Source organism: Orbicella faveolata, unplaced genomic scaffold (genome assembly GCF_042242905.1).
Source record: "Orbicella faveolata isolate gen_17 unplaced genomic scaffold, um_ofav_v1 contig_46, whole genome shotgun sequence".
Taxonomy (NCBI): Eukaryota; Metazoa; Cnidaria; class Anthozoa; order Scleractinia; family Merulinidae; genus Orbicella; species Orbicella faveolata.
The window spans coordinates 16,880,001-16,892,654 of record NW_028301576.1 but is presented as its reverse complement, the minus strand read 5'-3'; the positions used below and the strand labels follow the sequence as shown (position 1 = coordinate 16,892,654).

The following is a 12,654-nucleotide window of genomic DNA, read 5'->3' as shown; positions in this document are numbered from 1 at the left end:
GTGCCCAACTTGGGTAGTTTCAAACTGAAATAAGACCCGAAAAAGAAATCAACCAGGAACGAAGGCGTTTCGCACTCCATGACTTTGCATTGCAGGTGCAGTGCTCTACCAACTGAGTCATAAAGACAACTGTGGGCTAGTCAAGTTGTGAGGTTTTAATATATTGCGCGGTTCAAATCTGTTATATTTCATAGACATTTATTCACTGTCAGATAGTCCCCATCTAGAGGTGTAGTACGAACAGTTAATAGGTAAGTTAGTAGAACACTGCATCGGTATCGCTGGGTTTGATTCATCATTTTGGGCCAAATTTTACTGGTAAAACTTAAGTGAACAACCAGGTCGGTTCTTAATACAAAAATATGTAGAGCTGCCAGGTACACAAGATATATAAATAAAGCTATTTCATTTTCTGTGTCACTAGTTAAAGATGGATCACCAAATGAACACGACTTACAGGACTTGTCACAGCAACTCGGTAGAGAGTGGAGAAACCTTGGTCGTTGCCTAAAAGTTAGTGAGCCAAAGATTGAGGATTTGGATAAAAAAGACAGATTGGATGAAAAAGCTTTGCAAATGTTGTTGCACTGGTGGAGAAGGGATGGTGCAGCTGCAACTTACCAAGTTTTGAGTGATGCATTATGTGATGAACTCGTAAATCGTAAAGATTTGGCCGAAAAAGTTTGTAGAAGTACCTCATAATTTCCCTTTCCCCTATTTTGTTTTTGTTTTTTTTTTTTTGGTTCCCTTTACATGCGTTTGTGTGGCACTTTCGCATTAGTGTAACAAACATTATCTATCTCTTATATGCTTTTAATTCATCCGTAGCAACACGGTAACCTTAAGAGAGGGCCTGGATGGGAGTACTGGAATCTCAGTTATATATCAGTTAAATTCTTAGCGTTTTCTTAGCTATCAGTTCATTTTGGAAATCTCAGATCTCAGCTGTCAGTTAAACAATGCAACATATTTCAGCTGACATTTATAAGGTTGCAAAATTCTAAGCTATCAGTTCATGAACCCCCATCCAGACCTCCAGAACAGAACTTAACAGAGTAGAAAGGCCACGGATTATAGGGAGTGTACTGTTCATCCTAACGGTTTTTGAAAAAACCCATATTGCGGTGCGTTTCAATCTTGTTCAATTTTTTTTCCATCTTTACCTACTTTCGTAGTTACTGTGTTATTGAAATATTCTATCATTGTTTTAACCCTTTGAATACCAAACTTTTGCCAAAAAATACCGTTTTTAACCGTTTAGTCAGGTTTTTTAGCTGCCATGACGCTAAATAATCCTAAGTTGTGCTAAAAAAAGCTTTTTTTTTTGCTAAAAGGAGAGCTTTTTCGAGGATTAGGTACAAAATTGAGCAAAACTTCAATTACGGGCATGCGCATAAGCCAAAATTTGGACTTTTTTTTTTGCCATTAACCGTTCTCAATTTCGTTTGTTGGCCCTTTCCTTTCTGTTTTTCTCTGCCCTTTTACACTGGCTACCTTTTGCATTGTATGTTCTTTCTGGCTGCAGTGAAAAGTTGGATGTTAATTACGGGCGAAGCCTAGAAATGGACCTTGATCAATCATAGGCGTTGTGGACCATTTTACCACCGTTTTTGTACCAAAACTGATAACCTTGTTTTTCGATTTGCGACGTCGGAATGTCGTCGATATCTAAACCTGACCATTGTGCGGAAAGGGCTAGCCTAGCACTACTATCTGCTTATCAAGAATATCTGATGACTTTAAAAATGGTTAACGTCACAAGTGGTACAAAGAGCACGACCATTAATTACGCATATATGCGTAGTTGGTATTCAAAGGGTTAAGTGGTTATTTTTATATTTTAATCATTTTCAAAAGCCGGTAACACAGCCCTTTATTTAACAATGAGTACTTACGTGAGCCAATATTTTAATTTCTGTTTCATATATGATTATCCCTTTCATTAACTTTCAAATTGAGGGACTTAAAACGAAGCTACATTTCGCCAAATTCTTTAGCAACGAAAGTCAATGAGAATGGGCCACTTTCAAGTTACCTTGCACCTCTGTTTCAGAACGCGTCCTCTTACCTTTCACATGAAAATGAGTTTGATTTGCATGAAAATGAACCCGCAGGCGGAACGCATTTTCATATTTATTAAATCCATTTTGAAATCCCTGGTTATCCTTGCAATCTGATTGGCTCTCACTGGTGCGATTTATTCACGAATCGCACTATTCTTTTCTCTAAATCGCATCTTTTTCTCAGCCAATGAGACTGGGACAGTAAATCAAAACAACCAATCAGATTTCAAGATTAGTTTAAAGTAATCAATAAAATTTCAGGAAAATGAAAGGTAAAAAGCTATTGTGTGGAGAATTTTGCAACTACTATTGCCAAAGCTTTGTTGTTATTGTAGTTTTTTTTTTTTCAAAAAATTGACGAATTTAATTAATTAGAGTTTCTGAATGACGATTATGAGCTCCTTCAGGCTTAAGACCCACTTTAATGGAAGTTTCCAGCTTTCTGTGTCCATTTTGACGAATATTTTGGCGATTTTTCTTCAACATCTGCTCAAGATCCGTATGATACCGAGTCCAGTAAAACATAAACAAACGAAAACCACAAAAACAAATTCAGAGCCATCTCAAGAAGGTAGATGTTTCCAAGTTTCCGGTAGTTTCAAACGAAGCAACTAAAGAGCTCAACTCTTTCGCTGTGAATAAACATAGTCAAAATACGGCACACTGCACAAATAGTGAATGAACGAACGTCTTACGAAGCCGGTGCCAGTCCCGCCATCTTAGAAACATCTTAAAACATATGGCGCCGTAAGAACTTGACAAGGTCCTGAGTATTGAGTCCCACGACGAGGTCACGAAAAGAAACGGAGATGATGACGAGCTGGACTCCCTTAAAATCATGCCATTGAACGGTATTCAAAAGAAAAAAAAACTTACTATCCACTGGGCATCGTGCACTCGAGGGAGTTTAATCACAACTCAAAAGAAATCGACCGCAGAATTACACAGGCTATGCACCTTCAAATTCCCTCTCCAAAGACAATGAGAAGTCTCAGCCTCAACCACAGAAGAAAGGAAGGCCTTCCATAATTGATTCAGGCGATGAGAATTGAACTTTTATTCCTGAGGTAGACTATTTGCGTTCTGACTTCAGAACTGCTTGTTTCTTTGTCATGCTCGAATGAGTTTTCGTCACATGACATCGTTTTGCATACTAAATGAGACGTAAAGGCGTTTCCGGTTCCGTTCTACTGGAACAATACACCAAAAATCTAATATTTAAGGCGACAAAATTGTGCGATTTCAAAATGGATCTAATAAAGTGGCAATTGAACTTCGTGTTGTGCAATTTTGGTCAGAATTCATATTTGTGATTTCAAATCGAACTCGCGCTGCGCGCTCGTTCGATTTTGAAATCACGCGTATGACTTCAGACCAAATTGTACTCCACTCAGTTCAATTACCGTTATGAATGGTTTTGCACTAAGGCTCGTTTGATACAGGGGCAAAAGGTAACTCGGAAATGGCCTGTTAAATGCTGGTCTATCATAAAAAGACGCAGTAACAGAAGAGGCTATTTCCTAGTTGTCTTTTGCTTCTGTGTGCTAAAAATAGATTGGATGACGTGTAGAGTAGTTTTAGCGGCTGACATCATGAAATGGAACCCCTGCCCAATTCGGCCCATTATTGAGTATAGAATAGGAAGAAATACATTTCAGCAGGGTGATTTCATAACAATAAAATATACTTCTTTTCTATTACGTTTACTTAAGTTTCTGACTTGGGCAATATTAATTATGTGGGCGACATGGAAATAGCTTTTCCGCGTTTGGACCGTCAATTTGTATTTACACTTTTTTAAAAGGTAAAAGGTTTTACCAGCGAATGACTTACAGTGAATTATAAATCTCTTAGGTATGGTGTTTCGTCTTCATCAGATGAGGACGCATAATTTTGATTACTATCAGAGCATCAACATTTGCTTTTTTACGTTTCATGAGATTTGCTGAGGTTTGTAATTACAGTAGACTATAATAAACCTGCAACTAAAACGTTTCTTTCCCCTAAATGTTCAATGAAATAAAAATGTATAGAAGTTACTTTTGATATTTATAGTTTTGATTGTGCTTTGGGCAAACATACAATGCGACTAAAGATACATAACGTATTTTAACTTATTTTGTTTAACTTTACTCGAATATTTTATTTCTCAGTTTTTTTCTTTAAGTGTAATAGCATGTGGTCTTTTTATAAATTGGTAAACGGAGCTCAGTACTACCCGAACTTTTTATAACCATGACAACGGTTTTTGCTCCTCTAAAGTAACGAGGCCCAACGTCTGCTAATTCTAGGCCTTTCCATAAATATCCAGGTATTTTTGGGATATTAGGAATTTTCCGAGATAGTTAGAAAAGATTAACATATTTAGAAATTTAGGGATATTTAGAAATATTCATAGCTTTTTTTGGCTTAGCCCTGGGTCTTCCTCGCTATTCCCTTGAAACAAGACTCAGTTTTATGCCAGAAACGATCCAGTTTAGCGATTTCCCGCTCGAAAAATGCATTCCATACCGCTAAAAGCGCTGAAGGAACAAATTTCAAAAATGTCGGATGCTGGTAACATCGAAGCTCCTGAATATTCTTCAGCTCTTACCACTGCAAGAAATTTTAATGATTTCGGCCTAAGTAATTCAATATCGGTGCATTTTTACGACAAAAATATGAGATATTTAGAGGGTTTTATAAGATAGTTAGAAAATTTTTGGTGACATTTAGAACATTTGAGAATTCCGGAAAGATATTTTAGGCGATTTTACGTGATATTCGTGGAAAGCCCTAGCTAATTCCGAAAATAACGATGGTCGTTACTTTCGGAAGTTTACGGTATTTCGTAGGCCGCCAGCATTGAGTTACAATGCGACGCCTTGAGCTGGGTCGACTGATACAAAGTTCACCAATCAGAACCTGAATTGAGAGAGAAATATGGTGAATGTTTCACACCCGAGCCAAAAACGTTAATGAATACATTCAATAGTTCTACAAGGAAATTTAACGCAACAAAGTTGGAGATGTTGCGGATCTGTCAGGAAACCACGTAATTTCGTTTTTTGGATGAATAGTTTCGATCTCAGCTTTTCAACAAGACGAGTTTTCCGGCTAATTCACTTTAAACTGAAAACATTTTCAGTTAGGATTGGTTGAAATGCCAGACGTGCAAGCACATAACTTCTCAGACTTTACTACAAGGCCCGAAGAGCGTACAAAACATCCGTGACGTTGTGTATTACATTGCTTTTCACCGTTATATTGATAACCTGGTTGAATGGAGTAATACCTGGAAGCTGGCCTTCGACGTAGATAACTGCTCGATATGCATGGTATCAAGAAAATTAATACGCACCTATTATCCACGACTACATCACGGGAGTAAAATCTCTGACGAGAGTGGACAATCAGCTTGAACTTGGAGTTCTCATCACTTGCGATGCTCAAGTTTGTGAGCACATATTTGCACGCGTGAATAAGGCCAACAAGATGCTAGGATGCATTCGACGAACTATTAGCCAAAGCTACCAACTTTGAGATTTCTTTACGTGGCGCTCGTGCGCTCTCACCTTGATTATGCCTCCGAAAGTCTGTCACTGATAAAAACCAATAGAGCGAGTCCAACGACGTAAGACGCGGATTCTCCTGCCAGAGCTAAGCCACAACATACGTCTTGAACGACTAGATCCTCTTCCACTGTTGTATCGAAGAGAGATCAAAGACCTCAAAACATTCTACAAATTCAAATCTGGATAGTACAATTGAACATTTAACTCACATTTTGAATTTTGCTCGGATAAGAGAGTAAGGTTATATTCGAGTAATAAATTGAAATTAAACCTAGTAAGAGCTGAGCTTTATAGGGGCACTTTGTTTAACAGAATTCCTTATTTATGGAATAACCTGCCCGAAGAGCTTACGACTGATAGTCTTAGCCTGTCATGCTTCAAGAGACGATGCAGAGACTTTTATAAATGCAAGAGCTTTGATCCTGACCGCCCAAATGTTACTTGGGCGTTATAGTAACCCTTCGGTGTTAATTGACTCAGTATTTAAACAACTTTTTTCTTTGTTTTATTTTTATATATTTTGCGTGCTGTACTTTGGAACACTGCGTCCAGGCACTATACTGATGAATTTAAGCAATTCTATGCCAAAGTTAAGAAAGACGTTTTTATTAAACGATTAGACTTAAATGCGACCTCGATTCATACGCAAAAGCAAGAACGTGACGGATTTTAAGTTTTATTAATGTGAATGAATACGTATAAGATTATCATTTTTACTGTACATATTTCTGTTATTCTTAAACTTTTAGCTAAATACACGATCCCACAAGCAAATCTGTTGCTTTAAACCAAATCGTGTTTAAACAAAGGATTGTTGTTGTGGTTGTTGTCGGGTGGACTAGCACGTATAGTTCACGTATAGTTCTAATATTCCTTTCTTGTCAATCTCCGCTCCTTTTCTTCTTTTCATTTTGTAATATACAATTTATTGCTTGTATGTTTTCTTTTTTTTTTTGTATAATGGTAAGGGTTTTTATTATTATTTCTTATTTGTAAATAATTTTATTTATTTTTTTTAATACAGAAGGTAATGATGTGTGTTACAAATATACAAACAAAAAAAGAATTACAAACTATTTCAAAGTACAACATTTTGAGTAAGTACGTTGCCAAAAAAAAAAAAGAATTACTAAATTGAGAATTAATTAAATTAATTAATAACCTAACTAAGTAAGTAAAATGAAAAAACTCAACTAAAGTCTTTCCACTTTTTGTTGAAATTGTCAGAGGTTTTATTTTTAACTGCTATTTGTTGTGAAGTATTTAACTTGTTCTTAAGTAAAGAAGGAAAGCCGTCAAAGGGTACATCATCGCTGTCTTGGATAGTGCAAAAGATATAATACTTGTCTACCAAGGTGACATAGTTTAAAATGTCTTCTGATTCTGTGGTGTTATCATGCCAACCAAAAAGGATATTACGTTCGGTGACAGTTATTATGTTTATGTTTTTCAAACCACCAATTTTGAAATGCAGACCAGAAATTGGAAATTACAGAACAAAGGTAAATAAGTGAGGCAATGTTTGCGGTTGCATTTTGCATAGCTGACAGATTTCAGAATCGCATAACTTCATACGGAAAAGGGAATGCCTAGTTGGAAGTATGTTGTGGATGATTTTATATTGAAAAATTTGAAGCTTTGTTTCGAGCGTGGTAACAAAGGGAAGGTTATAAACTTTCTTCAAGCATTCTTTCGAGAAACCATATTGAAGTAATTTTGGTTCAGCAGTTGGGGGTTGGAAGTAGTGGTCTATAATTGCTGCATAGACAGCACGGGTGGTGAAGCTCTTAGACAGAAGACGTTCTTGTGACGCGTTGTCATTTTCAATTGCGATTTCTGTGCGTTTTATCGTGCGTCTCCAGCTTGGTGGAATGGCGCTTATTAAACCATAGTAGGCTGTAAACGGGACACGTAGTTAAAAGATTCGTTGAAATTTGTCATGTGATAGGAAGTTAAAATTTTCGTCAAGCAGGTCATTTATGTACATGATTCCAGTTCGATGCCATTGTTTTAAATAGATCATCTGTTTATCTATTAAAATGTTTTTATTGTTCCAGATAATTTCGTTTTGCTTGTGTGTGTTGTCTTCTAATATAATGGATTTGTTTTCTTGCCAGTACTTTAACATTGCGTGATAGAAGGGTGGTACATTATTCAAATTCAGTAACTTAACATCATATCTACAGTTTAGTAAGAAAGAAAGACCACCGCGTTCTCTGAAGAAGTGTTCGATAAGAGTTTTTCAGGAGGAGTCAGAGTTGTGGCATATTCTTTTAATCCAGACAATTTTGAGCGCGGTGTTCATTACTTCAAAGTCGATCATTTTTAATCCGCCTTTATTTTTTTCACCAACTATTGTCATTCTCTTAATTTTAGGGGGTTTACCCTGCCAAATGAAATTAAAGATCATGCTGTTAATCGTGTCAGACAAGTTTTTGGGTAAATTAAGATTGGAGCTGTTGAAAATTAATTTTGATAAAGCTAGAGTTTTGACGATGTTTATTTTGCCAATTAAGGTTAGTTTCCTATTTTTCCAGATATTTAAAATCTTATTCATATTTCGCAGCTTTTTATCGAAGGTAAGCTTATCAGCTTTGGTGGTGTCGTAGGAGAAGAATACACCTAAGGCACAGATGGGATCTACAGGCCAGTTGAAATTAAAAGGAGTGTCAGATCTGTTTTTCCACTTGCCAAGCCACATGGCTTCAGTTTTGGAGGTATTGACTTCTAGACCAGTCACAACTTTGAATTGGCTTAGCAGCTTAAGTAAATGACTAATAGATTCCGTGTCACTGAGAAAAACTGTGTTATCATCCGCATACATGGTCGTTTTAATTTCGTGGTTTCCTAATGTTATTCCTTTGATGAGATTGCGATTTTTGATAGCTCTTGCGAGAAGGTCGAGACCGATAACAAATAGAAGGCCTGATAGAGGACAACCTTGCCTTACCCCACGCGTTAAAGAAACGAAGTGAGACGCGTGGCCATTGTTCAGAACACAGCTGGAAATGTTGGAATATATAGTCCTGAACCATTGTAGAAAATTTGGCCCAAAGTTGAAGAGCATGAGTGCTTTCTCTACGTAATTCCACTCAATGGTATCGAAAGCTTTCCGGAAATCCACAAAAACTGCCAGGCCAGGAGAATTTTCTTTTTCCAGATAAAACATTAGATCTTGAATTAATCGGATATTTTCACCAATATAGTGTCCTTTTACATAACCAGTTTGGTCGGGATTTATTATTTTTGGTAATACAAAATCAGACATGCTGGGACGCAAGTTGCACAGTGGGACTTCCAAAACAAAGGCAGGTCCATGAGGACTGGTACGAGTTGCTTTGTTTTGGAAGTGCCACTATGAAACTTGGATCCCAGCATATCTGATTTTGTAACATGTGACCGGGTCGTGCAAAGGGCCTATTGGCTAGGCTGTGGTGGTCTCCCTGCCTAATAATAAATGTAGGTATAGACGCTACAGAAATCGATGCCACAGTTTGAATGCACAGTTTTTAATCATGGTTCGCATAAGCGCGAGAGTAAATAAGAGTAATTATGGGTGTGTGTGATGTAACGTGACGTGATGTGATTCAACTGAAAAATAAACAAGACAAAAATACCCAAGTACAAAGATATAGCTGAAACTAAAAGCGGAGAAAAATAAACCCACAAACTGTGACGAGTCCGGCAGGATAAATCTCTTGACAACAATAATTCGGAACTTCATAACAGTGGAATTCTAGTCTGAAACGCGGTAGAAAACGGAAAAAAAAACTAACCGCCAACCGCAAACAAGCACTGGCAAAAGGACACCAAATTATGCATAATGATCGGTATTTTTTGATGACCCAAGTCACCCCGCTAAATCCAAGAGTGTCACTAGTGGCTTTGAATGCCTCCCTAAATCCACCAGATGCAAATGGCTTTTCAGCTATCCTAGATTCTACAGTCATTGGAGCAGTGGACCATTCCATATACTCGATGTTAAACGTGAAGATATCAATAATGGTCGTTGTCTTCTTTGCAATGACATTCCCCAGCTTTAACATTTCTACAACTGAGAGGCTTTTTGGGTAAACTTTACTGACTAGACTCCCATACTGCTTCTGAGGACTTGGAAGTGAACTAGTTGTTGAAGCCTTATGCATCAGTCAATTCCAGCAGTGCCCATCCCCCGCCCCCTCCCCCCCCCCCCGGGCTAACCCCCGGGCATTAACATTTTTTTAAAAAAATGGGCAAATTTCCCGGGATGGGGAAACATTAGCTGTCTAAATGCCCCGGGGTGGGGACGAAGAAAGAGGGCAAATGCCCCGCCCCCGGGATCGTCGCCTTCCAACACCTCCGCAGTTTTTTAATTAATCAGTGAATAAAACGGTCAACTGTTCAGTATTTTAATGCAACGGTAAGACTTCAAGGACAACAGTACGTGTTAGTTGATTCTGATTATATTTATTTCTTTATATTTGTTTTCAGCAGTTTGCTAGAGGATAGCTGGGATTGCGGCGGACGTGCCCCCAGCCGCGAGCGATGATAGGCGCCTGTATTCGCAGGCTACTTTTTCTGTGAAGAATCAAGACATTTTAAATGATGATGCATTGCATTTTAAGCTCGCAAGATCTGTCTTCAAGATCGCATCATTTGAATTCGCAAACCTTAAGTGTTTTAACTCCACTTTCATGAATTTAAAAAATGCTAGGCTAGTTTTGAATGCGGAATGCGAAATAGTCGTGTTCACGTCAGTTATTGTTTTGTGATAAACAAAATATAGTTCACCTTGTCGCTTATATTTATATGCTTACAAGTAATCAAGAAATATCTAAAATTGAGAAAACATAACTTTAAAAGCAAGTTTCTCTAGTCCCTGACGGACAAGCCATTGTTCGACAAACGCCTCGTCTTTTCCGATGAACTCATCCATGGCACTTTCCAAAACACGTGTGTCGAATGCCCGGGGTCGCCCCGGGGTACGCAAATGCCCAGCCCCCGGGCCGCGATAAAATTGCGGATGCCCCACCCCCTGGACTGACAACTTGAGCAAATGCCCCACGGTTGCCCGGGGGGGTGAAAGGCACTGCTGGAATTGACTGATGCATTATCATCTCTTGGGCTTTGGTATATACAGTGCAAAGGAGATAAATAATTAAAACAGGACAAGAAAGAATTCAAAGGTTACAAATTGCACATCAAAAACATTTTTAAGAATTTCACAGCACTATTATCATTTGAGTTAACTAAATTTCTATGATTACAAAGTTGTTGATGTATTTATTTCCCATTTAAATTTGGATATTATTTGTCAAGGTTGCAGACTGACAACCCAAAGCTTATAGATGTTAACTTTTTTCGCCAGTGAACACATTTTACCTTTTCAATTGCATCGCTTGACATACATAACCCTTGTAGATGCAATGGCGTGGCTTTTTTGAATGGTCGTCCATTAATGTGATGATTTAAAAGTAACTTAGAAAATCATGTACATCCATGTAGTATCAGAATCGGGCAGTGTCTGATATATTAACATACCTAACTGCTATCATGAATAATATACGTGTTAGGCTTCGACTGATACAGTGCTACACTTGAGTTTAACATTCACTTGTTAACGCTTACCTCACGGCTGCGATTCTCTTCTTCCTCAAGTTCCCCTTCTGGTTTAACAAACCGGACATAAAACACTTTTTTGTTTGGAATTTGAGCCATCTTGTTACATAATGGTCCGCGTTCTCCCGCTAACACATCACAAACAAGATCTTTCTCAATTTGGGACCCGAAATGCTTTTGACAGGCGTCCTTGATGTTGTGAATAGAAAGCTCGTCCTGCTCAAAAGGATTGTACTCCTGAGCTCCAATGCGAGTATATTTTTGTTGTTTCCCACTTACATCCGCACTCATGCGTTGCACCACGATCTCCTCCGCCACTTTACTCTCCTCTACACATTGATTTTTACCTCTCCTCTTCGCTCTCTGCTTTGCTGCGAACTTCCTCCACTCCGCCATCTTGGAACCACGTGCAAAAAAACACTCGGGGCTGTGGGAGTGCCGCAAGGTACGCTGGTAGTGGCAGCGCTCAGCCATGCCAAAATTGATTTCACTTTGCAATCGAAAGTGAATGTAACTTTTGGTATGGCCGAGCGCTGCCACTAATATTGTTTAACATTCTTCTTTAAAAATGTATTTCATTTCAGTTTACCTACACTTTGCCTTCTATTTGTTTGCATTGTGCTTTAATAATGCTTTAACTTTAATTCTGAACCGTGTTTGACTCTTCTGCGCACTTGCATTTCGTTTGACGTTGGCTTTCAGTTTGCGTTTTATTTGCATTTTATTTCACACTTACATGTAATTATAGTTTAATTTCCATTTTACTTTTATTTTAAATTAGCATCTGTTTTTTATTCCAAATCAATTTATTTCTAATTGATATCGTTATTTTGAAATAAAATACCACCAAAAATATTAGTGGCAGTCCTCGGCCACTGTTTGACCATATGCAAAGACTGTGGCATTATATCCCTCCATACAACTCTTAACAAGAGGCTCCACACACTTGTCATAAACATCTGCCTGTACAAAAGTAATCTACAGTAAAATCAATGCCTTCAACCGTACCACTGATGGTCATTCATGACCATGATAGTTGAACATGCATTTATACACTTAATATGTACCATGTACATTCAAACATTTGACAACTTTTATTAATAGGTGAAACGTTGGGATTTGTTGGCCAAAAAGTTTTAATTGACAAGCACTAATTGGTCAATTTCACACCATTATTTTTATGGAAATAACGTTTCTCCCAAAAGTTGTCCTTGGAGTAAATTATGGTTCTATACACTGTATATTAATCATTAATTAGTCTAACACTTTTGCAGAAATCAATTTTTACATGCTTGAATATGCTTGGTTCATCTACAATGTAACTACATACAGTGTACATGTAGTTTGTTAGCTGCTCTAAAGTTATTTTATATGACTGCAGCAGTCACCATTTTTCTATTGGAGGAGAGGGGAGGGGAGCGGAGCGAAGGGGAGCGAAG

At 37.9% G+C, this 12,654-nt stretch overlaps 3 protein-coding genes and 1 long non-coding RNA gene across 4 annotated transcripts in view; 2 read left to right on the top strand and 2 right to left on the bottom strand.

The window, feature by feature from the left end:
• The window catches only part of LOC110067038 (uncharacterized), a 69,778-nt gene extending 65,676 nt beyond the window's left edge, over window positions 1-4,102 (top strand). The window contains exon 13 of the mRNA XM_089278318.1: window positions 425-4,102. Within this exon, the coding sequence (XP_089134444.1) occupies window positions 425-702 (278 nt within the window). The 3' untranslated portion in view covers window positions 703-4,102. The remainder of the gene's footprint in view (window positions 1-424) is intronic.
• Window positions 1-12,654, bottom strand: part of LOC110040361 (uncharacterized) — a 237,806-nt gene that overhangs the window by 87,114 nt on the left and 138,038 nt on the right. The window lies entirely within an intron of this gene.
• The window catches only part of LOC149098671 (uncharacterized), a 221,759-nt gene that overhangs the window by 149,920 nt on the left and 59,185 nt on the right, over window positions 1-12,654 (top strand). The window lies entirely within an intron of this gene.
• LOC149098675 (uncharacterized) lies at window positions 11,175-11,651 on the bottom strand. Its single transcript, XM_089278328.1, has one exon. The coding sequence runs from the start codon at window positions 11,609-11,611 to the stop codon at window positions 11,207-11,209; it is 405 nt and encodes a 134-aa protein (XP_089134454.1). The 5' UTR covers window positions 11,612-11,651; the 3' UTR covers window positions 11,175-11,206.

Bases quoted from the DNA above. Each gene is read 5' to 3' on its own strand.
- LOC149098675 (XM_089278328.1), bottom strand. From the start codon at position 11,611: ATGGCGGAGTGGAGGAAGTTCGCAGCAAAGCAGAGAGCGAAGAGGAGA.